The sequence below is a fragment of the Vipera ursinii genome, assembly GCF_947247035.1.
Source record: "Vipera ursinii genome assembly, chromosome: 5".
In the NCBI taxonomy this organism is placed as follows: domain Eukaryota; kingdom Metazoa; phylum Chordata; class Lepidosauria; order Squamata; family Viperidae; genus Vipera; species Vipera ursinii.
In genome coordinates, this window is record NC_139518.1 from 90,880,794 (window position 1) to 90,904,829 (window position 24,036).

The window sequence follows — 24,036 nt, forward strand, 5'->3', positions numbered from 1 at the left end:
CTGCAACCATTTTTCATATATTTTAACCTCCAGTCCCCTAATCACTCTTGTTACTCTTCTATGCACTCTTTCTAGAGTCTCAATATCTTTTTTATATCATGGCAACAAAAACTGGTTGCAACATTCCAAGTATAATACCAAGCCATTATAAAGTGGTACTAATGCTTCCTGTGATCTTGAGTCTATCCCTCTGTTAATGCAGTCTAGGGCTATGTTGGGTTTTTTAGGAGCTGCAGCACACTGCTGGCTCATATTTAACTGATTGTCTTTAGGATTCCAAGAGCAGTCTCGTGGTTATTACTGTTGAGCCAGGTACTATCTATTTTATACCTGTGCATTTGGTTTTTCTTGCCTAAATGTAGAAACTTACTTTTTTCACCATTGAATTTCATTTTATTAGATAGTGTCCAGTGTTCAAGTCTGTTAAGATCCTTCAATATCTTGAGTCTGGAGTGTTGGCTGTTCCTGCCAACTTGTTATCATCTGCAAATTTGATTAGTTCCTCTTCTATCATTGATGAAGATGTTGATGAGTACTGGGCCTAAGGTAGAGCCTTGGGGTACCCCACTGCATACTTCCTATGCAGTTCCAGTAAGGACTACTGTCATGGTTCCTATAGATAAGACCAAACAAATCAGAACTCTGAGGCTTGAAGATTCCTCAAAAAACATGTTTATTGGTTACATAATACTGGCACAGTCAAAAGTGAAACCAAGTCTGAAGTCCCCTGCAAAGAGAAACAATATTACAAAGTTGAAATTCCTACCCTAATGCTATTTAATCAGCTACGTTCCCCAATAAAAAAGTTTGGCGAGTTTTCTCATGCCCCCCATCTAACAGAAATAAATGACCTTGGTTCCTATGGGACAATAAAATGTTTAAACTAGTAAAAATTGCTAAGCACATTGATTTGTGCTTTAGATTGTAAGCCGCCCTGAGTCTTCGGAGAAGGGCGGGATATAAATGGGATTAAAAAATAATAATAATAATCCTCCGCACCCCTCCCATTCTTGTGGCAACCTAGAATGAGCAAAATGGCTGCAGCCAGTTGGACCCCCTAGGAAGAAAGCAAGTCCTGCAAATGAAACAAGATGCAAGTTAAGAATCCTCCCTTGGTTTATGTGGATATTTGTCATAAAAATTATTAACCAACCTGTCTGCTTTCACATCTGCACTTTTTACCCAGGTAGCTTCCGATAAAGGGTAGCCCTTCCACTGAACCAAATTTTGTAATTTACCGTTATACAATCTATAGTCAAGAATATGTCTGATTTCATAATGAGTCTCTCCCTCTACCAGAATGGGGCAGGTGCTTTTTTAGGAACAGGCTGCAAGGACAATTCTGTGACCGACTTTAACAATCTGCAGTGGAAAACAGGTTGAACTTTCCCTAATAGTCGTGGGAGTTGCAATTGGACTGTCACAGGATTTATAATTTTGACTATGGGAAAAGGGCCAAGGAACTTAGGTCCCAATTTCTTACTCAGTAATTTTAACCTTGATATTTGGTGGAAAGATAAACCTTCTCCCTCACATGAAATAGTTTCTGGGGAGATCGCTTTTTATTAGCCTGTTCCTTGTATGTCTTTGCAGCCCGGGTTAGAGTTTTTTTTCACATCGGCCCAAAACGCTTGAAAAAAGGTCACCCACTGATCTAACGTTTGAGAAGCAGAAGGTTCCTGGGGGTTTTCGGGCACAGGAATAAAATCCTGACCAGTAGCTATTTTAAATGGCATAAATCCAGTCCTACTGTGTGCAGTGTTGTGCACCACCTCAGCGAAAGGCGTGAGGTCCACCCAATTAGTTTATTGGTAATAAACATAACATCATTATGTCATTGCATTTGTACGTTCAGCCGATCCATTCGTGCTAAGATGAAAAGCAGGTGAAAGCCCCTGAGTAGATCTGATGATCTACCAGAATTTTACAGTAAATTGAATTCCTCTATCTGATATAATCCATTTCAGTGCTCCATGAAGTCGATAGATGTGTTTTAAAAACAACCTGGCTAGCTTCTGGGCAGATGGGAGTCCCGAACAAGCGATGAAATGAGCTTGCTTCGAGAAAAAATAAATGACAGTCCAGATCATCCTGCTCCCTCTGCTTTCTGGCAATTTTACAATAAAGTCCATGGCTATTTCCTCCCAAGGCTGGGAAGGATCTGCCACTTTTAACCAGGAGGCTTGCCAGGATGCTTTTTCATATGCCTGGCCACCAAAACTGCTGCCGCACCAAATGCAAAGTTTTAAAAATCCAAAATGACCAGCTTGCTTTGAATCATGACTATGTTGGAGGACCTGAATTCTGGAAGCTACAGTTTAGAGCCCTTCCAGGCTAGACCATCTTGATAGATCAGTAGAGATCTATTGTAGTTGAACCAAGAATCTGTTTTTAGTTCCTTTCTGAGCTTTTGTGTTAATTGACTACCTGATTCATCGGATCTCCTTTGCATTTGGCCTCTCATGGTTACCTGAGAGGCTGACTGGGGCAGAGGAATGATGGAAATAATGACCTCCTCTCGGCAGCTCTTATATTGGGGCATTCTAGACAGAGCATTTGCCAGAAAGTTCTTCCATCCGGGGTTAGGGTTAGGGCAAGGGAGGAAATTTGGACAGCTTGTTCCTGTTTGGACCAATTAGACTTCTCTTGCTCCTGGTGGTGGTTTCCACGGGACAGTAAAATGTTTAGATTAGTAAAAATCCTCCGCGCCCCCTCCCATTCTTGTGGCAACCTAAAATGAGCACAATGGCTGCAGCCAGGTTCATTGTAGAGTTGAGACTTTAGTGCAATTGTTACGAATTCACCTGGTGGTGATGCTGTCCAACCACATTTTTCTATCTTATCAAGTAATAGGCTGTGGTCTACTTTATTAAATGCCTTATTGAAATCCAAGTAATTTATATCAAGAGCATTTCACTGGTCCACTGACTTTGTCACACTGTAATAATCAATATTTGATTATTAAAATTGAACAAATTCTTAATAAGAATAAAATTTTGTAATAACACAGATTTTAATTCGCAGCCTGCAGCATTAACTCAGAACATGCAAGGAACAATTCAACCAGCTCCTAACTTTGATGCAGAGAGGGATGCAGAAATTTTGCGCAAGGCTATGAAAGGATTTGGTAAGAGCTCTTATATTTTGGAATATTTATGAGGTATTTACATTTAGATTTAAGCCCAAAAGCTACAGATTTACTTCCACTTTCTCTAAATATTTTATTACTGCTTTTATAAATAATGATATGCAATTATTGTGCAACAGAATTGCTGGCAATATTATTTTCTACTTTCATGGCTCAACTGTTCAGCTTGTTTTATAAGAGATTGGGCAACAGTATCAAAGGACAAAAATGCTGAGAACAGATTGACCTATACAGGTGAATAAAAATAACAACTGGGTTAAACCCTGTTTGCTAGAACCAAAGACGCTTTTCAAAAGGCAACTGACTTTCTTGGTTTTTTTCTTTGAAAATGTTTCACTTCTCATCCAAGAAGCTTCTTCAGTTCTGTCTGAATGGTGGGGAATGGAAGGATTTATGCTCTTTGCAGTCATCTCATTGTTAGCAGTTGAAGGTCAGTCATTAGCTCTCTGAAAGTTGTTAAGGCCATTTGGAGATTTATCTGTACCCTCACAGTCACCTGAATCAGAATGTAAATGGATATGGAAGCTTCTTTGGACTGCTGAAAGGACTATGTTCTACAGTTGGTGTCTTATCCCTTCCCCTCTTTTGAGCGAGGACTGTTCAGTTTTAATGTAGATGGCCTCTTTGACCCCTCTTTCAAACCGGTGGTCCTCTCTGTCCAGAATGTGAATTTTATTGTTTTTGAAAAGAGTGACCTTTATTTTTCAGATGCAGATGGACTGCTGAATTGAGTCCTGATGGATTTGTTCTCCTGTATTGTACCATGCATTTATAAAGTGGTTGTTTTGTTTCCCCAATGTACAAATGGGCACACACATGTCTCACTACATTGCACTGCATGTACATTTCTCAGTTTGTGTCTTGGAGTTTTATCCTTGGGGTGGAAAAGCTTCTGCTTTAATGTATTCTTGGGTTTAAATTGGGCTCATATATTATGTTGGTTGAAAATCCTCCTAATCTTGTCAGATTTACCTGCAACGTATGGAATGACAATGTTGCTTCGTTTGTTGTTCTCTTTATCTCTTATGGAGCAGTTCCTGCTGGATCTTTTTCTGGATTTCATGGAGGTCCAGTTGGGATAGCCACAAGTTCTGAAGGCTTCTTTTTCTTTTCCCTCTTTGCTGACAGGCAAACTTTCAGACCAGTAGTGTAGATTTCTAATCACTCCCATTTTGTGCTCCAGTGGGTAGTGAGAATCAGAATGTAAATGCTGATCTCTATGTGTGGATTTTTTATATACTTCATTGTTGAGACTTCTGTCTTCCTTAATGTGTACTGCACAGTCCAGAAAAGCCAGACTATTTTCCGTAAGTTCTTCCCATGTGAATTTAATCTGTCCATAGAGCTGATGTGTTTGATGAAGGCTTCCACTTCCTTTGTTTAATCTTGACCCAAGTATCATCCATATATTGTACTTATACTGGTGAGTGGGTGGAATTCCTGTGAAGAAATTTAATATTGGTTTCTACCTTTTCCACGTAGAGATTGGCCATAATGAGGGACACAGGTGAACCCATGGTGCAGCCATATTTTGTCTGTAGAAACCTTCATTATATTTAAAATTGGTACTGATCAGGCAGAGGTAATTTCTTCACTACCATGTTAGCTTCAGTTGTTGGAATGCAGGCGAAGAGTGAAGGGACATAATAGGAAATTATTGTTTCATCCGGATACAGTTTTAATTTCCAAACCTTGCTGATAAAGTCCTGTGAGTTGTCGATGTGATGGGTGGAGTTTTTGACCAGAGGAGGTAATAAATTGGTTAGATGTTTTGCAGTGTTGTATGTAACTGAGTTGATGCTTCTGAAAATTGGTCTGAGTGGAGTTCCCTCTTTGTGGATTCTGGGGAGTCCATATATGCATTTAGTGACTTCCCTATGGCAAAGACAGTACTATTATGGCTTGTCAATGGCATTGTTCTTCAGTAGTTGTTGCAGGAAATTGATTATTTTTTTCTTATAATTGCTGGTAAGATCTCTCTTCAGAGTCCCATATACAGTATAACAGTGTTCTTTGGAAAACTGTTCACCTTGGCACTGTAGTCATCTCTGTTCAGGATAAACTGCATCTTCCTTTATCAGGCAGCAAGATGGTGATGTTTGGGTCTTTTCCTAGGGATGTTGCTGCTCTTCTTTGAATTGTGAGGTTGCAAGGAAGTGTTTTGGCACTGGTGAGGGCTGTTTATGTCTTTGGTTCCGCCAGTTTGTTTTTCTGCAGTTTGACAGTGCCAAAACACCCCCTTCCAACCTCACAATTAAAAAAAGAAGACCCCTTCTTTCAGAAGGGGAAAAAATAAAAGAAAAAAATTATATTAAGATACTTGAGTGGCTTTCAACAATGGAAGCTTTTGCTTACCCAAATTTAATTAACTATGATAAAGTTGTGACTTATAAATATATTTTGGACAATGAAGGAAAATTGAAAGGCAAGATCTGCAAGAACAAGATATTGATCTAGCATGGTGGCCATGTGTGCAAATCCAAACGAGATATGAAAAAGATGTTAAAACAATGAGTTGTTATAAAGAACAGACAGAATTTGATCAGATACTGCTAAAAACAGATGAAAAATTGATTAAGAAACTATAGATTTCTGCTAAACTTAAAGATGGAGGAAGAACAAGTTAAAGAAACAATGATAACATGGGCAAAGAACTTTGGATGTAATATAGAACTAGAAAATTGGCAAAAGTTATGGGAAAGAAATATTAAATTAACTAAAGTAGTGGCATATAAAGAAAACTTATATAAAATGTTTTACAGATGGCATATGACACCAGTGAGATTAGCAAAAATGTTTAAAAATACTTCAAAGAACTGTTGGAAATGCAAACAAAGACCAGGTACTTATTATCATATCTGGTGGACATGCCCTAAATAAAAAAAATTGGGTTAAAACAGTTGGAGAAAATGACTAAAAAACAAATAGACTTTAAACCAGAATTATTTTCATTAGGAATAATAGGAGCTAATTATCAGAAAGATTGCGGATATTTAATACTACATGTACTAACAGCAGCAAGAATTGTATTTGCCCAACACTGGAAAAATGAAAACTTACCAGCTGAAGAAGTACTAATTAAGAAAATTTTAGAATGTGCAGAAATGGATAGATTGCCTTTAAATATAACAGAGAAAGAAGACTCAGTGTACTTTAGAACATGGGATAATTTCTATCAATGGCTAGAAAGACGAATTAGAGAGAAAGGAATGTGATAAGTAATTTTGAATATTTATTAGCAAGAAGAACGCTATTGAGTGATTAATTAACATATTGTTTATATGATAATTAACTATTATCTATTATTGTTTGTTAAATATCTGAACCCAGACATTATGCAGTTTGCTAAATATTGAGAATGTTATTTGGAAAAACCCCAACCCTAAATCCCAACCCCAACCCCAACCCCACCTTATTCCTAACCCCATAAAAACTAATAAAAATTATACAAAAAAAAGGAGAGCAGAAAGGTCAAAGAGGCCATCTATGTTAAAACTGAACAACCCTTGATCAAGAGAGGGGAAAAGATATTTCACCAACTATCCCCTGTCTCTAGCACAGTCCTTTCAGCAGTCCCAAGAAGCTTTCATACCTATTTGCACTCTGATTTAGGTTATCCTCAGCATACAAGTAAACCTCCAAATGGCCTAAATGACTCTCAGAGAGCTAATGACTGGCCTTTAAAGTGCTAACAACCAGATGATTGCAAAGAATATACATTCTTTCCTTCCCTACCATTCAGTCAGAAAAAGTTTCTTGGATGAGAAGCAAAATGTTTTCAAAGAAAAAAAACCCAAGAAAGTTCAGTTGCCTTTTGAAAAAAGTATCTTTGGCATGACCATGATCTGGATGATTGAGAATCTCCATAGATCTGTTTGCTAGAATAATATACTAGTCAAAGATACACTTCAGCAAAAGAACATTGACTTTCAGACTTTTCCCTGACATCTCCACATTTGTAAACCTTTTCCCTTAGTCTGGACTGCTGAAAACACATTTTAAGAAATCCTGTGACATCTGTGCTGTTTGTGATACACTTGTGAAAATCCAAATGCACAGACATTTTGTCAGAGTTGACTGAGACCCACTGCAAAACCTTGTACTGAGATGCCTATCTTGGTCACCAGGACAGTTTCTTAGGTATCTGCCTTCTTGGTTTTCTGTCCCACAGGATTTATTTTTTTAAAAAGAGTTTGGATTATTTTAATTTTAAAAGGAAAGTGAATGTGCTGCAAAAAGAAGACCTATCTTTATTTATATTTTTTTAAAAAAAATTCTAAGAAGGATGCTGGAATTCACATACAGGATGGTCCTTAGTTGTTTTTTAAAAAATAAATATGGAGGGGAGCTGTAGTCCAGTGGCTTGGCCAAGAAATATATCTGTGCTCAGAAAAAAGGCAAAGGTCAACTAGAGGCTGATGTTTGCTGCTATTGTCAGGGAGTAAGTGTCACTGATCGAATAAATATTGTTTGATGGATTGATTATCTCCTGATAAATCGGTATTTCTGACTAGTTTTAGCAGTCATTTTGTGAGAGCACTTTGCTTTTGAAATACCAAGCGTGACCTTCAGGGGTGAAATGAACAAATGGTTCTGGTATAAAATTGACTGAATACATCTTTCTTGCTTCCAAGGTACGGATGAGCAAGCAATCATTGATGTTGTTGCCAACCGTTCAAATGATCAGAGGCAACAAATTAAATCTGCTTTCAAGACTATGTATGGCAAGGTAAAATGGTTGGACCTTGACTTACAACTATTTTTTTAATGACAGAGTTACATCAGCATTGAAAAAGTGACTTACAGCTGGTCCTTGCACTTAAGTCTGTTGTAGCATCATTACGGATATAAGATTAAAATTTGGCAACTGGCATGTATTTATGACAGCTGCAGCATCCCGAAGTTATTAGATCACCATTTACAACCTTCCCAGCCAGCTTCTGACAAGCAAATTCAGTAAGGGAAACTGGATTTGCTTAATAATCACATAATTCACTTAATAATTGCAGCAATTCATTTAATAATGGTTGCAAAAAAGGTTGTAAAATTGGGTGTGACTTACTTAACCACCTTGCTTGGTAATGGAAATTTTGATCTCAGTTGTGGTCATAAGTTGAGGATTCCCTGTAATTGACAAAGGAAGAACAGCAATATGGCAGGACATTTGGACTGTTTGTGGGAGCCAAGGGAGATCTAAAGGAAATTTGGTTTGATCTTCCATTTTTGTGTGATCCATATTTTTACTGAACTTTACGTTGTGGGAATGATGTTTAATATATTGACACTCAGTAGTTCAATGACAGTCTCTCCTCTGAATGTCCTACAATTTTCAAGGAATTTTCTTGAGGTCTTAGCCCTCAAGAAAAGATCAAGTTATATTTATGTACAGATTTTAAAAAAATTTTTATACTTCATGGGTAAATCCATTCTCCATTCTTCACCTGATTTCAAGGAAGTAAACAATGAATTACCACTGAATAGTGTTTTTGCTAATTGGATGTGAACATCTGCTTTCACTTGGCACATGCAGATAGCCCTCAGTTTATGATCGCTCATTCAGCATCCGTTCACAGTTATGATGGTGCTGAATGAGGGATATTTATGATTGGTCCTCAAAGTTCCAGCTGTTGCAGCATGTGATCATGATTTCTGACATTCCCTGCTGGTTCCTTGGAAGCAAAGTCAATGGGGAAGTTGGCAGGAGGTGACATAGCGCTCCTGCTGTTATTGCTTTCCCACTTTGGCATCTGCCCGAGCACCCCTGCCTGCTTGTAGCTCTCACCATAGGTCTCATTCACCAGCCTGTTTGCCTGCGGCTCCCATTTCTTCCCACTTAATGATCCACACATTTCTGGAATTACAACAGTAACCAGGAGTGATGGGATTGTCAGTGCTGTGCAATGCGGTCACGTGATATTGCACTTTATGACCACATTGCTTAGTGCCATCATAATCCAAGGACTACCTCTGCAGAGGAAGGAAATCTAGCAGATGTTGTCTTTTTGGACAAGACATTTTTCATAAGCTGTGAATTGCTTTTTGATAAAATGCAAATCTAGACTGGGGTGAGCCAAATGGAAAATTGACACTTTAGTTGGGAATATGTGAATTGCCTGCATTATGGGTTGATATTTTACATTGCTTTATTTATTTATGTTTTCTTAATTGCTATAGTTATTTGCTTCTATTGTTTGTGGTAAGTATGATGCATTGCATCCCATTCATAATAATGTTGCTACTATGTTCATTAAATTATTATTGTTATTCAGTTGTGTTTTACTAATTAAAACATTGCATTTAAGTTTTACACTTAAAACTGAAAGTAATTGTTTTAAAATAATTAAACAATTGGAGTCTCCTAATATAAATATAACATAAAATAATATAAAATGTAAAATAAGTCATTATTTTCTTAAATTTCTGTTTGAAATGTATCTTTCTATAGCTAATTTTTGTTTTGAGTATATGTTCAAATACATGTTTAAGGTTTTGTGAATATACTTCCTTCTGATACTTATTTTGATAACTGGACAGGATTTAATTAAAGACCTGAAGTCGGAACTTAGTGGGAATATGGAAGAATTGATCCTTGCATTGTTCATGCCACGTACCTATTATGATGCCTGGAGTTTAAGGCATGCAATGAAGGTATGAGTTTATTTAAAAAAATATTAGGTGCAAAAATAAAAGCAGTGAGATCAAAATGATTGTAAATTATCACAGACAAAAACTATATCAATTTTTTTAGCAAGATAAAATTATCTATACTGGTAAAATTATATTTACACTTATACCAATGATGAAAACCTGCATTGATAAACCTGCTTTTGGATAATTATTTTGAATAATTCAGTACAAGTAGTTCAGAATCTTCTAATGTATTGTTGTTGTTGTTAGATGTGAAGTCGTGTCCGACCTATTGCGACCCCATGGACAACGTTCCTCCAGGCCATCCTGTCCTCTACTATCTTCTGGAGTCCATTTAAGCTCACGCCTACTGCTTCAGTGACTCCATCCAGCCACCTCATTCTCTGTCGTCCCCTTCTTCTATTGCCCTCATTCTTTCCCAGCATTAGGCTCTTCTCCAGTGAGTCCTTCCTTCTCATTAGGTGGCCAAAGTATTTGAGTTTCAACTTCAGGATCTGCCCTTCTAAAGAACAGTCAGGGTTGATCTCCTCTAGAACTGACCGGTTTGATCGCCTTGCAGTCCAAGGGACTTGCAGCTGTCTTCTCCAGCACCATAGTTCAAAGGCCTCAATTCTTTGGCGCTCAGCCTTTCTTATGGTCCAGCTTTCACTGCCATACATTGCAACTGGGAAGACCATAGCTATGACTATACGCACTTTTGTTGGCAGGGTGACGTCTCTGCTTTTTAGTATGCTGTCTAGATTTGCCATGGCTTTCCTCCCCAGGAGCAAGCATTTTTTAATTTCTTGGCTGCAGTCTCCATCTGCGGTGATCTTGGAGCGCCGGAAAATAAAATCTGTCACTACCTCCATTTCTTCCCCATCTATTTGCCAGGGATTGAGAAGGCCGGATGTCATGATCTTGGTTTTCTTAATGTTGAGTTTCAAGCCACTTTTGCACTCTCCTTCTTCACCCACATTAAGAGGCTCTTTAGTTCCTCTTCACTTTCTGCCATTAGAGTGGTATCATCTGCATATCTTAGGTTGTTGATATTTCTCCTGGCAATCTTAATTCTGTCTTTTGATTCATCTACTCCTGCCTTTCTCATGATGTGCTCTGCATATAATTTAAATAGGAAGGGTGACAGTATAAAGCCTTGCCGGACTCCTTTCCCATTTTTGAACCAATCCGTGGTTCCGTGTCCAGTTCTCACTGTTGCTTCTTGATCTGCATATAGGTTTCTTAAGAGACAAATAAGATGGTCTGGTACTCCCATCTCTTTAAGAACTTGCCACAATTTGTTGAAATCCACACTATCAAAGGCTTTAGCATAGTCAATGAAGCAGAAGTAGATGTTTTTCTGGAACTCCCTAGCTTTCTCCATGATCCAATGTATTTTGGCAATTTAATCTCTAGTTCCTCTGCCTCTTCGAAATCCTGCCTTTACTTCTGGAAGTTCTCGATCCACATACTGCTGGAGTCTAGCTTGTAGGATTTTAAGCATAACTTTACTAGCATATGAAATGAGTGCAATGGTGCAATAGTTTGAGCATTCTTTGGCATTGCCTTTTTTGGGAATTGGAATGTAAACTGACCATTTTCCAATCCTGTGGCCACTGTTGAGTTTTCCAAATTTGCTGGCAAATTGAGTGTAGCACTTTTACTGCATTGTCTTTTAAGATTTTGAACAGTTCAGCTGGAATACTGTCACCTCCATTAGCTTTGTTGTTGCTCAGATTTCCTAAGGCCTACTTCGCTTCACATTATAGGATGTCTGGCTCGAGGTCAGTGGCCACCCCATCGTGGTTATCAGGGATGCTAAGCTCATTCTTGTATACTTCTTCTGTGTAATTTTGCCACCTTTTCTTAATCTCTTCTGCCTTTGTTAGGTCCCTGCCCTTTTGGTCCTTTATCATGCCCTTCTTTGCATGAAACATTCCCTTCATATCTCCAATTTTCTTGAAGAGATCTCTGGTCCTCCCTATTCTATTGTTTTCTTCTATTTCTTTGCACTGTTCATTTAAGAGGACATTCTTATCTCTTCTAGCTATTCTCTGGAATTCTGCATTCAGTTGAGTGTATCTTTCTCTTTCTCCCTTGCCTTTCGCTTTCCTTCTTTCCTTAGCTATTTGCAAAGCTTCCTCAGATAGCCATTTTGCTTTCTTGCATTTCTTTTTCTTTGGGATGGTTTTAGTTGCTACCTCTTGTACAATGTTGCAAACCTCCATCCATAGTTCTTCAGGCACTCTGTCTATCAGATCTAATTCCTTAAATCTGTCACCTCTACTGTATATTCATCAGGGATATGATTTAGTTCATATCTGAGTGGCCTAGTGCTTTTCCCTACTTTCTTCAATTTAAGCCTAAATTTTGCAATGAGAAGCTCATGATCTGAGCCACAGTCAGCTCCTGGTCTTGTTTTTACTGACTGTATAGAGCTTCTCTATCTTTAGCTGCAGAGCACATAGTCAATGAGATTTCTGTGTTGGCCGTCTGGTGATGTCCATGTGTAGAGCCGTCTCTTGGGTTGTTGGAAAAGAGTGTTTGCTATGACCATCGTATTCTCTTGACAAAATTCTATCAGTGTGTGCCCTGCTTCATTTTGTACTCCAAGGCCAAACTTGCCTATTATTGCAGTTATCTTTTGGGTTCCTACTTTAGCATTCCAATCCCTCATGATGATAAGGACATCATTTTTGGTGTTGATTCTATAAGGTGCTGTAGGGCTTCATAGACCCAGTCAATTTCATCCTCTTCAGCACCAGTGGTTGGGGCAATGACCTGGACTACTGTGAAATTGAATGGTTTGCCTTGGATTCGCACTGAGATCATTCTGTCATTTTGGGGATTGTATCCTAGGATTGATTTTCCTACTCTTTTATTGACTATGAAGGCTACTCCATTTCTTCGGAGGGTTTCTTGCCCGCAGTAGTATACCTGATGGTCATCTGAATTAAATTCACCCATTCCTGTCCATTTTAGTTGACTAATTCCTAAGATGTCAATGTTCAGTCTTGTCATCTCTTGTTTGACCACGTCCAGCTTGCCTTGATTCATGGATCTTACATTCCTGGTTCCTATGGAGAAAAAAACTTTACAGCATCGGACTTTCCTTTCACCACCAGATGCACCCACAGCTGAGTGTCCTTTCAGCTTTGGGCCAGTCACTTCATTCTTTCTGGCGCTACTAGTACTAGCCCTCTGCTCTTCCTCAGTAGCATATTGGACGCCTTCCAACCTGAGGGGCCCATGTTCCAGTGTCATATCGTTTTGCCTTTTGGTACTGTCCATGGGGTTTTCATGGCAAAGATACTGGAGTGGGTTGCCATTTCCTTCTCCAGTGGATCACGTTTTGTCAGAACTCTCTGCTATGACCTGTCCGTCTTGGGTGGCCCTGCACGGCATAACTCATAGCTTCATTGAGTTATGGAAGCCCCTTTGCCGCGACAAGGCAGTAATCCATGAAGGGGTCTAATACACTATCATCCCTAAATGTAAGTATAGTAAGTGAAGGAGGGGAGTAGCTCAGCTTTCTTCCAGAAGCCCTCACTTTTGAATTTTGCACCCCACTGATGCCTTCTGTTAGTGTAGCTGTTTGGTAGTTCTATTCTCACTACCTTGTCTTTTTGGCAGAGGCCTTACTTGGTGTCCCTCACTTTATTAAAAATAAAAATCAGAAAAGTTTCCCTTTTAACTTAAGATACATGCTGCCAAGATGATTAATGGGAAAGAGATAATGATTAAAGATGGAGGTCCTCCCTATGAAAAGACCTCTGATAGAGAGATACGCAGGAACAATGTAAGATCACTGTTGGATAACAATTTCTGAGGGAAATTTTGGGGTATCTATTGCACCAAAGTTCCCAGTTTGATCAAACAGGTTAAACTACAAAAATAATGGATATTAAACTCAATTAAAAATAGAATTCTGCAGAAATTTAAAAATAATCCTGGTGTAATGTTATCTAGACATTTATGTATGTCTTTCCAAATAATAATTCCTTGAACCAGAAGGGCTTGGATGTTTTTGATGCATTCATGTTTATATTATTTTTAGTTTTCTGGAAATTTGCAGCTTTAAGTGATAATCGTCTTAATTTTTTCCATTTTCCTGTCACACATCCTCTTTGCTTAGAGATATCAGCTTCAACAAGGCATTTTTTAAAATCTAGATAAGGAAGGTTTGAAGGCAATTGCATTCTTACCTATGTAACTGTAATGATGTCTGTCCAGTTCGTGTCCAGCCAATCCACAGGTGCAAAGTTGTTATGGGAACCAGAGCTGATAAGGGAAGGTTCCTAGGTGCTTCACTGGATCTTGCAACGGACTGGAGATAAGGCAGATGGCCCCTGGCTCGTTCCATTATCCATTTCACACCCAAAGAGATACATCAAAGTGGAGGAGAAACAAAGCAGAGGAAGTACAATCCACAATACCCCCTCTCAGTAGAGGAAAAACCTCCCCCCTCCCACTAGAATGGCAGGACCCCCAAAAGAAGGATTGAAGGGGTTTCTGACAAGAAAATTGCATTCACTTTTCTTGCCTTAAAATAAACGAATCTTGCATTGCATAGCACTTTCCTTGAAATGTTCCTTTTATTTCCATTTCCTCACACAAATAGGATCACGCCCACTGGCTCCGTACTAGTGTCTGCGTTTGCACATGCAGCATGCACTGGTGCCATGCACATGCGTAAATGGCCATGCACCCCCACAGCAGCTAGCACCCATTCGCACATAAGCAAATGGGCTGTGCACACATCCCATGCTAGCGGCCCGTTCACACATGCGCAGATGGGCCACACACACACACACTTGTACTAGCGGCCCATTTGCGTGTACACAAATGGGGCATATATGCCCCGCCACTAGTGTTCTTGTTCGCGCCCATGTACATGTGCAAACAGGGCTGTGGGTGTTAGAGCGAGTCGGTGGGAATGCATGCCCATGCATGCATGCCCTGGCCAGCCATTTCTGCGGTCTGCTGGCCAAGAGCCCATGGCCAGGCCACAGCCCATAGATTGGGGACCCCTGTTCTATGCTATCCTTTCCTTCTTAGGAAGAATATCATCACCAAGATACCCTAGAACATTAATTCATTTGAATTTCTAAGTAAGAATGAATATTTTAATCCAGTGCTACTCTTCCTCTTCTTTTATTGCTAGAAAAGCAAAATGGTACTTGTTCTGAACAAATACTTTGGTTCTTTGCCTATATTTAAGTCCTGGGAATGATTTTACTAGATCTGGATGTTAGGCCTGTCAAATCAGTATGAGCCCTAGTGGCAACTTATTTGTATGGGAGAGAAGAAAGAGACATTAATAAAGGCAGTAAAGGCTGAGAAGTGAAGAAAAGCATCAGGGAGATGGGGCAGTAAGTGGAAAGAAGCAACAGAAGGCACAAAAGAAATCAGACTGAGGTGGAGAGCAGTAAGATTGCTGAAGAAAAGTGAGGAAAATCCAAAATGTTAAAATTGAGGAATTTACTGTTTAAAAGAAGAGCCACTAATTTAGAGAAGCCATTGAGACTCTGACATATTCCATCCTTTCCAAACTTATGTGGCCGATGATTGTCTTTCCACAACTAGGAAGGTTGTCCATTAAGTAATCTCACAAAGTGGAATCAGCCAGGACTTCACAGAAAATTAGGAGGAGGAGGTGATCAAAGATAGATACTGATTTATTTGGGAGTTGGGAATTCCATAATGTGACTTATGTTTGCAGTATATTCAATTATATGAAGCAGCTTAGCCTAGATGTTGTACTCTAAAAGATAGGCACGACCATTTTTTCTAGTACTCCTTTTGGTGTTGATACAGCAACTTTGTTTTTCTGTTTTCAGGGGGTAGGTACCCAAGAAAATGTATTAATTGAAATTCTTTGCACAAGAACAAATCGGGAGATTCAAGAAATAGTCAAATGTTACAAGAGTGAATTTGGAAGAGATATTGAGCAAGATGTTCGGGCTGATACATCTGGTCACTTTGAACGATTACTTGTATCTATGTGTCAGGTGAGATAACAGCCACATTCTGTCACAATATATTTCTGTTTGTGAAGCCTATTCTTATACTGCAAGTTTGGGTGTCCACTGTCACCCACTAATCTTTAGCTTCCTGTTATCAATATATCCAGCCAGGTACATTTCTTGTTTAAGATGGTAAGTAGCATAGGTTCTCACAATTTTCCATAGGAAAAGGCTGGAAGTGGCAAGGTGACTCTTACAACACAAAATCTTCGGGAAGCAGTGAGAAGAGATGGAGGTATAATAGCTGGCAGAACCATGACATATGTAGAGAGTATTAGCAGTTGAAGATATGTTGTTGATTCAAGAAGATGCTAGAGCAAGGCTTTCAGAAATGCAGCAGAGGTCTTGGGAGAAGAAGGCCCACTGAAGAAAAGCAGTGCTGTGGGATGGCTTCCATAGGCAGCTATCATAACTGCCCTTTACAAAGGGATGACAGTATTCATACACCGCCAGAACTCTGGCCCACACACACAGCACACATTACCAGAAGCGGGAACCTGACTGGGCCTACAGAACCCCCTTTCAAATGCCTGGAGAGCCTTTCTCACTCAAACTGTTACTCATTTTTAATTTCTTTTGATATCTGTGATAGGAAGAGGAAAGCTGCAAAAGATTACAAGCTGCCTAGTATTAAAATTAAAAAATTAAATTGTGTCAGTTCACAGTTTCACAAATGCTGACTACACTTCCGTGAAGCTGATATACAAACCCATCCTATTAGTAGCCCTGGTGGATAGCAAACAGTCCTATTCTCTATTGTATTTATTATTTCTTAGAATTACATTCCGCCTTTCACTCAGGAGTTCAAGATGGCCAACTTAGTGTTCTTTCTTCCCATTTTATCTGCATCACAACCTCATGAGATTGATTGGTTTGAGGGAGAGTGATGGCCAAAGATCACCCAGAAGGCTTCCATGACTAGGGATGGACTAGACTAGACAGTGGGTCTCACTTAGGCTGTACTAGCTGTCTAAGAGAGGATGATTATTACCTGCTTATTGCATTCTACATTTGTCATGTGTCTCACTGCAGAACCATATTGGATTACAATAGGTCAGCTATTAAATCTAAGCATCCTTTTTACTTGCGAAGAAAAGCTATTTTATTGCCTTTCCAGTTATATAATGCAGAGGGAATCTTTTTAATAAACAATTCAGTGCAAAATAAATGAGAGAGAGAGAGAGAGAGAGAGAGAGAGAGAGAGAGAGAGAGAGAGATAACAGAACAAAACATGTCCCAAACAACTGCTCCAAACATAGAATGGTTGTTCTGAGTTGGATAGCCTTTCTGACAGCACTCCAGTTTTGCAATAAATGCCTAGATACTTGCTTCAGCCTTGCAGTTATGATGGCAGAAGTTGGAACAGATTGCTTTCAGATGCGGACAATTCCCATAGAGTCAAAGTAGTGTTAATAATTTTCTCTTATTGTATTTTGTATGAAAGCTTACTTCTTTTATTAACATATTTATTTTATCTTTCTTTTAATATCTTTTCCTTTGGTATACTTTGTAAAATTGATTGATCAATGTTTAAAATAAAATGTCAGACCCCTCTATTTTACCTGCTGGCATTTTATTACTGCTTTGATTGCTTGTTTAATCATTTTCCTGTTTAATCATTTTCGGGGTCTGCCATTCTAGTGGGAGAGGGGCTGCTTGCTGGGGGATGTATTCGCTTTGATTGTTTTTTGAGTTGCCTTCCCTCTGTGAGAAAGGAATGTGGCCTGAAGACATCTGCCTTATCTCCAGATAGCGGAACCTGGGACCCTTGGGAGACCTTGAGATGCGTGCTAAATTGCCAGGTTCTCAAAACATATTAGCACCTATGGATTGGCTGGAATTCAAACTGACTGTTGGACATTGGGGTGTGCGTGTGGAGTTTTGAATGGGCATTATAATGTAACCTTTCACACGCAGAATCTTCAGACCTTGCTTTGCTCTACTGCTATCATTAACTCAATAAAAGTTCCTTTTGAAACAATGCCTGTTTCAAGAGTTCTGCTTTCTTGGGAGACCTAGTTAAGGCAGATCCTTACATAAAATTAATACTAGGAATGAAGTTCATTTTAATGTCTGTAGTCATTCAGCAGTAAGAATGGTTGGGGCATGTTTCTATCTATACCATTCAGTTCTGTGTTTAGCCCAAATTTAAATTTATTTAAACATTTGTTATAAAGGATGAAAGTAAAAAAATGCATTTTAGTTTGGCTTTAAAGCAGAAGTTGCTTAGGTATAAATCAGTGAATTTGGTAGTCATATTCTAACAAGTTTCATAAGCAATTCAGTTTATTTCTTTATGGTCCAAAACATAAGAATAAAAAGAAAATCTGATACGTATATAAAAGAAATGCTATAAGAAAAGCATTATTGAATATATTTTGAATTGCATAACTGAAATGCTAATTGTTGAATAAATTCTGCCACCCCTCCACCCCTAAATATTTCAAGTAATTTGACAGAAAAGAATGGGAGGTTTTTTTAGTTATATAGTTTAGTTAAGGGTCATCTTAATCCTCTGCTCAAGTGTACATGTTATAAATTATTAAATGCTTAAGGAAGCCAATTTCCTTTCCTTTAACTTTTTTTTAAAACAAAACAAAACTAACCACCTCAAAATTTTCTAGTTTCCTGAAGGTTGCAAGAGATTTCTAAGTTAATTTGCTGATTTACATTTGGACTATTTCAAAATCAAACTAATATAATTCTCTATGGAGTTCCCATGGCAAATAGAAAGATGCACTGATTTTTCAGTGGTGCTGTATAAGATCACTCAGTTTGAATGTGATTATTATATTGTACTTGCTTGTGTTTACCTAATAGCACTGAAACAGGTTATCTTCAAGAAATTAAATGGACATTAAATATTATTTGCCATGCAGAAATAGAAGTAGTTAAGTAGACAAGTAAGTTCAGAAATCCCTTATAAAAATATATGGATTGCAGCCCACATTCCAAGTGGAAATTTTTCTCTATACAGTTTTAACTGGACTTTTTCAAAACATGGCAAAGAGCATGAAACTAAACATTGGGTTTAGAAATGATTCATGACTATTTTTCATTTTTAATGAATTCTTATTAAAAGTAATTTTACAAAGAACATAGCGTGACTATTCTTTTTAGAATACAGTGTTTTCATTGTTTATATTGTTAAGTGATTAGTGACAAAGTGAAAGTTAGTGTGCAGTGGTCACAATACATTGTTTTTCTTTGCAGGGTAATCGGGACGAGAATCATACTGTAGATTATCAAAAAGCTCAGCAGGATGCACAACGACTTTACCAAGCTGGGGAAGGAAAGCTGGGAACGGATGAGTCTTGCTTCAACATGATCCTTGCATCTAGAAGCTTCCCTCAGCTGAAAGCTACTGTGGAAGCTTATTCACAGGTATACCAAAGTGCGAGAAGATTAGGTGGGGCACCTCTAGTAAACTGTTGCCTGCAAAAGGAAAAAAATTGATTTTGCTACACCAGCATTCTTTACAGTTTCTTTCATTTTCCTGACATTTATTTGCAGATAGCTAACCGTGATTTATTAAGCACCATTGGCCGGGAATTTTCAGGAAATGTAGAGCATGGCTTGAAGACTATCTGTAAGTTATTTTCCCCATTTTTTTTTAATTTTATAGTTAATTTAATTTTCAAGGACCTATAAGAATTAATAATTAGAATAGTTTTTGAAAGATGCCACTGATTAGAAGCTAGGTTTATAATATCTTCTCTCAGGGAATTAAAAGTAGAAGAAATTATGTAATGTAAGAGTAAGTGTGCTTAATTATCTTATTCAACAAATGTCTTGGAACAAAACTTTAGACTAGCTGTCAGGTCCCTATAGATCCCTGTTGGGAGGCTGCCATCCTGATGGGAGGGGGGAACCTTTGGAGGTCTCTGATGTGTTTAGCTTTGCTTTGTTTACTCTGCTCCTGGGGGGGAGGGGGCTTTAATGTACCTTTCTGGGGAATGTTAGGGGGGAGGGAAGTGCCCGAGGCAATCTGCTTCACCTCACCGAGGAAGAGACACCTAGGAACATCTTATCATAGTTTTTGACTGGAGTTCTCACATCTTCACAACTCTGGACTGGGCAGTTGGGAGGGGTTTTGAACAATGGGTTTTAGCCTAACGATTTCATGTGGGAACGCCAGATTCTGCCTGCCTTCTCTTCAAAAATTCCTTTTGAAATGCTGCCAGTTTCAAGACTTCTGCTTTCTTGAGAGATTCAGCTGAGGCAGGGCCTTATACTAGCACTGAATTCTCTTTGAAGATATTTTTCAATTAGTGGTTGCACTAAAACAAGGTTCTATGGCTGGGAGCTGGAATGGAGGTACTACCACTAAGTTCTCATTTGACAGTATGTATCCTTAGTAGTTCTAGTGATGCTTTTCTTAAAAAAATACTTGGCATAACTTATTACAATAAAAAAAAGAAAAGAAAAAGAAAAATAAGCTATTGTTTGGTGAATACATAGAATTTTTCATATTTGTCTCTCATTATCAAGTTCACAATCCAATAGTTTATTAATCTAGGATACATTTCTGTGAGGCAATAATTCAAAGGAGAAATATTTCTTTATGTGCCACCAGGACCTCATGGTATTAATTGGCTTCTTAATGCCAGAGATTTAGTTCTAAAAATTGGGAGTTTTGCTATGTCTGACTTGCTTTTTTCCCTCTTCTCCATTCTGACAGAAGCCCAATTATATAGCACAAATCTCAATGAACTGAATTATACATCCCCACCTACCTCTATCAGTGTTCAGTGATCTCTGGGCTTCCACTCATTTCCCTACCTAAAAGGGGCTGCAGTAATAATGCCAAAGTTAAGTTTTGTGTCTAAAGTTTGTATTTAAAACGTTCGGCCTTGTTGCTGGAAAACAATGGGTTTTTTTAGTTCCCAGTGCTAACTTGGACATATTCTTGGGGTTGCTTTCTTGCAGTACAATGTGCTCTAAATCGCCCAGCCTTTTTTGCAGAAAGACTTTATCGTGCCATGAAAGGAGCTGGCACAGATGATTCTATGCTGGTTAGAATTATTGTAACTCGCAGTGAGGTAAGAATCTTTAGTTTCTGATAGTATACATAGCAGTGTGTCTTGCTATTGTACAGTGGATATAAAAAGTCTACATACTCCTGTTAAAATGCCAGGTTTTTGAGATGTAAAAAAAATCAGACCATGATAAATCAGTAAAGAGATTTTTACACCTTTAATATGACATGTAAGCTGTTGAATTCAATTTAAAAACAAACATCTTTTAGGAGGAAAAATAACAATAAAAAACTAGAATAATGTAACAATTGTCCTTTACTCCATACAGGTAGTCCCTGACTCATAACCATAATTGAGCCCCAAATTTCTGTTGCTAAGCAAGACAGTTAATTTTGCCCCATATTATGACCTTTCTTACCACTGTTGTTAACTGAATCACTACAGTTGTTCAGTTAGTAACATAGTTAAGTGAATTTGGCTTTCCCATTGACTTTGCTTGTCAGAAGGTTGCAAAAGGTGAACACATGACCCCGGGACGCTGCGACCGTCATACATACGAATCAGTTGCCAAGCATCTGAATTTTGATTGCATGACCATGAGGATGCTGCAAGAATCATAAGTGTAAAAAAGGGTCATGTCACTTTTTTCAGTGCCGCTGCCTCTTTGAACAATCACTAAATGCACTATTGTAAGTCAAGGACTATATTTTCTTATTAATGTTATTAACTGTCATGAGAAATTCCTTTATATATTTTCTGTAAATGAATTTCTCACGACAGTAAATAAAGTCAGTTGAAAAATTGATAGTGATGAGCATTGGAACTTCAGAAAGTAGCCGTTGCCTGTAGCAACTTAGCTTTTTAATTCCATCAGGTAATACTACTTGATCCAGAAGCTTTCTTCTGGATTCATTGAAAATACAAGTAATGGAAATGTGCCATTCCCACTGCTCACAGTGGCTTATGATATAAAGTGATATAAACAGGGACATTTTTTAAAATATTAATTAATATTAGTATTAATAACTATAATCCCCCTTTTTGTTTTAAATTAACCAAATACAACAACAAAAACAAACTGAAAAGAACACCCAAAATTATAAAAAAAAAATCTGAAAAAAATTACACAAAATATATATAATTTGAAGCCATTATTCATTACAGTCATTGGTGGTTGATTTATATATATTTATAACCACTAAAATACTGTAGTGGAAGCCATGCTTTTGCATTTCTAATGGTGAACAATGCTTTTGATTGTGCATTTACTCTGTCCAAAGGTCAGCTCCCATGTGACTGAGATAAATCTCAAGGTTGAGTTAGCACATGTAATTGCATCTGACTGAAATGGAACTATATATTTAAATAAAGCATTAATTTCAATACTGCTCCAACAACATAAATGCAATATGATCATTTCTGAAGTAACGTTTCTTGTTGAAAAGGATGTGATCTAAATTTTTTATTGAAATTTGGGGTTTTTTAAGACCTTTTTTATTGGTGAAATAAAACTTCAAGCAAAAAAGGCAAAAACAAAGATACACACATGCATACACGTATACTGTACTTTTTAAAAAGAAAAACTTTAAGAGTGTCCTCTCTTTCAACCTGAAGGTGTGGCTTTAAATTTCTTCCATGTGATATTTTTATTCTATTTCTTTTGGGACAGATTGATCTTGTACAGATCAAACAGCTGTTCACACAGATGTACCACAAGACTTTGGCTACCATGATTTCAAGTGACACCGGTGGGGATTACAGACGCTTGCTCTTGGCCATTGTGGGTCAGTAGGAAGCACTCTCAGAAAATAAAACGAGCTGCAAACAGCCAACTATTGCTACCAGCTATCAGAGCTTATAAAAATATAACTTATCCTAGACAAATAAGTATGCATTGGTTGATCAGGATCTTTTATTTTGCACATATAATTGCCTTAATTTAGCACATCATGTACTTTACAATAAACTTGCTGCCTGAAATGTGTCTGTTCTGTTATAGTCACAGAGTCTGTTACTTGTTTTTACTTCTGTGCGCTTTGCATACTGTTGTTTACTCTGAGAAAGGACGGGATAAAGGGTATATAGACAATGTACGAATTTCCAGTTTTTAAAATTGTTCATAAATTTTGAAATTATGAAACTGTATATCTTTATTATGTATTGTAAACACCAAAACAATCAATTCTCATGAGAAGCAGTGTTTTTATAATTAATTCCTAAATCTTATTGTAAAAGTTTCAACGTTCCAATTTTTAGACCCTTAGTCAATTTATAGTTTTCTAAGATTAAATCTTATTTAGCTTTTTGCTGTTTATTTCAGATTCTTTAAATTCTAAGCTTATGATTAAAATTTTCTTTCATTTTGGATTGAAGGCAGATTGATCTGACATTTTCCAACTTGTCTTTCCAAAAGTCTCTAATACCTTAGGAATAGTTAATGAGTTTATTCCTGAAAGTGATTAGAAAGTAATGTTTGCTAACTTAGTGTCCTTTAAAAGTGTCTGCTGTGGTTGGGAGCAAGATGGCTAATCATATTGTCTCCTGGTCCTTAAATCTGCAAAAAAGCTGCTTTCCTTCAGTTTCCTTGCAAGTATAGCCATCCAGAGGACATATGGACATGGTCCTGTTAAGAGGCAATGTCCCAGTCTGCTGTTCCTAGACCCAGGCCAGACACCTGCCTGATTTAAATTCATTTCCCAACTCTTCCAAAGTTGATTGCTCTCCAACCTTTAGGGTAGTTGGCACAGCAGCTGAAGATGGCTTTGCAGAACCATGAACTAGTGACAATTAATATTAGTATTTAGATGTTTCAATAATAAGAGACCCTTTTATCCAACCCAAAGTCACCCAGAATTTTCCCCTCACCTGGCTAATTTGGCTGAAGATTTTAATCAAGTCTTGACTCTTTAATGACTGTGTTACATTTTCAATTTTAAGAAAACCGAGCTCTTTAAAAAGTACTGTAAATCTGTTTTTTTGAATTTAATATAGTAGTGGTGAATATACTTAATGTACTTAAGATGACTTATTCACAAGTGGATTTTTAGTTTCTCAAGCTTTGATTGATGGTAGAAAACTGCATTTTAGCTTGCAATTTGATAATTGCCTAGTTGTATTGCCAAGAGTTTTAAAGAAAAATACAGTTCTATTTCAATATGATATTTAAGTACATTATTAAAAGATTGACATTTTATAAAGTGAATGAAAGTGAGCATTTGAGAAAGTTTTCGAATAATGCATTCTGGAAGTTAGATAA

At 37.8% G+C, this 24,036-nt stretch overlaps 1 protein-coding gene and 1 long non-coding RNA gene across 5 annotated transcripts in view; one reads left to right on the plus strand and one right to left on the minus strand.

The window, feature by feature from the left end:
• ANXA7 (annexin A7) overlaps positions 1 to 23,939 on the plus strand; it is a 50,966-nt gene extending 27,027 nt beyond the window's left edge. For all 4 annotated transcript variants that reach the window (XM_083364243.1, XM_083364245.1, XM_083364244.1 and 1 more), the window contains 8 exons: positions 3,025 to 3,127; positions 7,783 to 7,877; positions 9,683 to 9,796; positions 15,616 to 15,786; positions 19,015 to 19,185; positions 19,315 to 19,390; positions 20,731 to 20,843; positions 22,450 to 23,939. In XM_083364243.1, coding sequence (XP_083220369.1) covers positions 3,025 to 3,127; positions 7,783 to 7,877; positions 9,683 to 9,796; positions 15,616 to 15,786; positions 19,015 to 19,185; positions 19,315 to 19,390; positions 20,731 to 20,843; positions 22,450 to 22,572 — 966 coding nt within the window. In that variant the 3' untranslated portion in view covers positions 22,573 to 23,939. The remainder of the gene's footprint in view (positions 1 to 3,024; positions 3,128 to 7,782; positions 7,878 to 9,682; positions 9,797 to 15,615; positions 15,787 to 19,014; positions 19,186 to 19,314; positions 19,391 to 20,730; positions 20,844 to 22,449) is intronic.
• LOC310641323 lies at positions 499 to 14,133 on the minus strand. The gene is made up of 3 exons (XR_014492713.1): positions 13,981 to 14,133; positions 8,211 to 8,272; positions 499 to 613 (listed from the first exon to the last, which is right to left on the minus strand). It is a non-coding gene; the product is annotated as an uncharacterized lncRNA (long non-coding RNA).
• Positions 23,940 to 24,036: the final 97 nt, after the last annotated feature.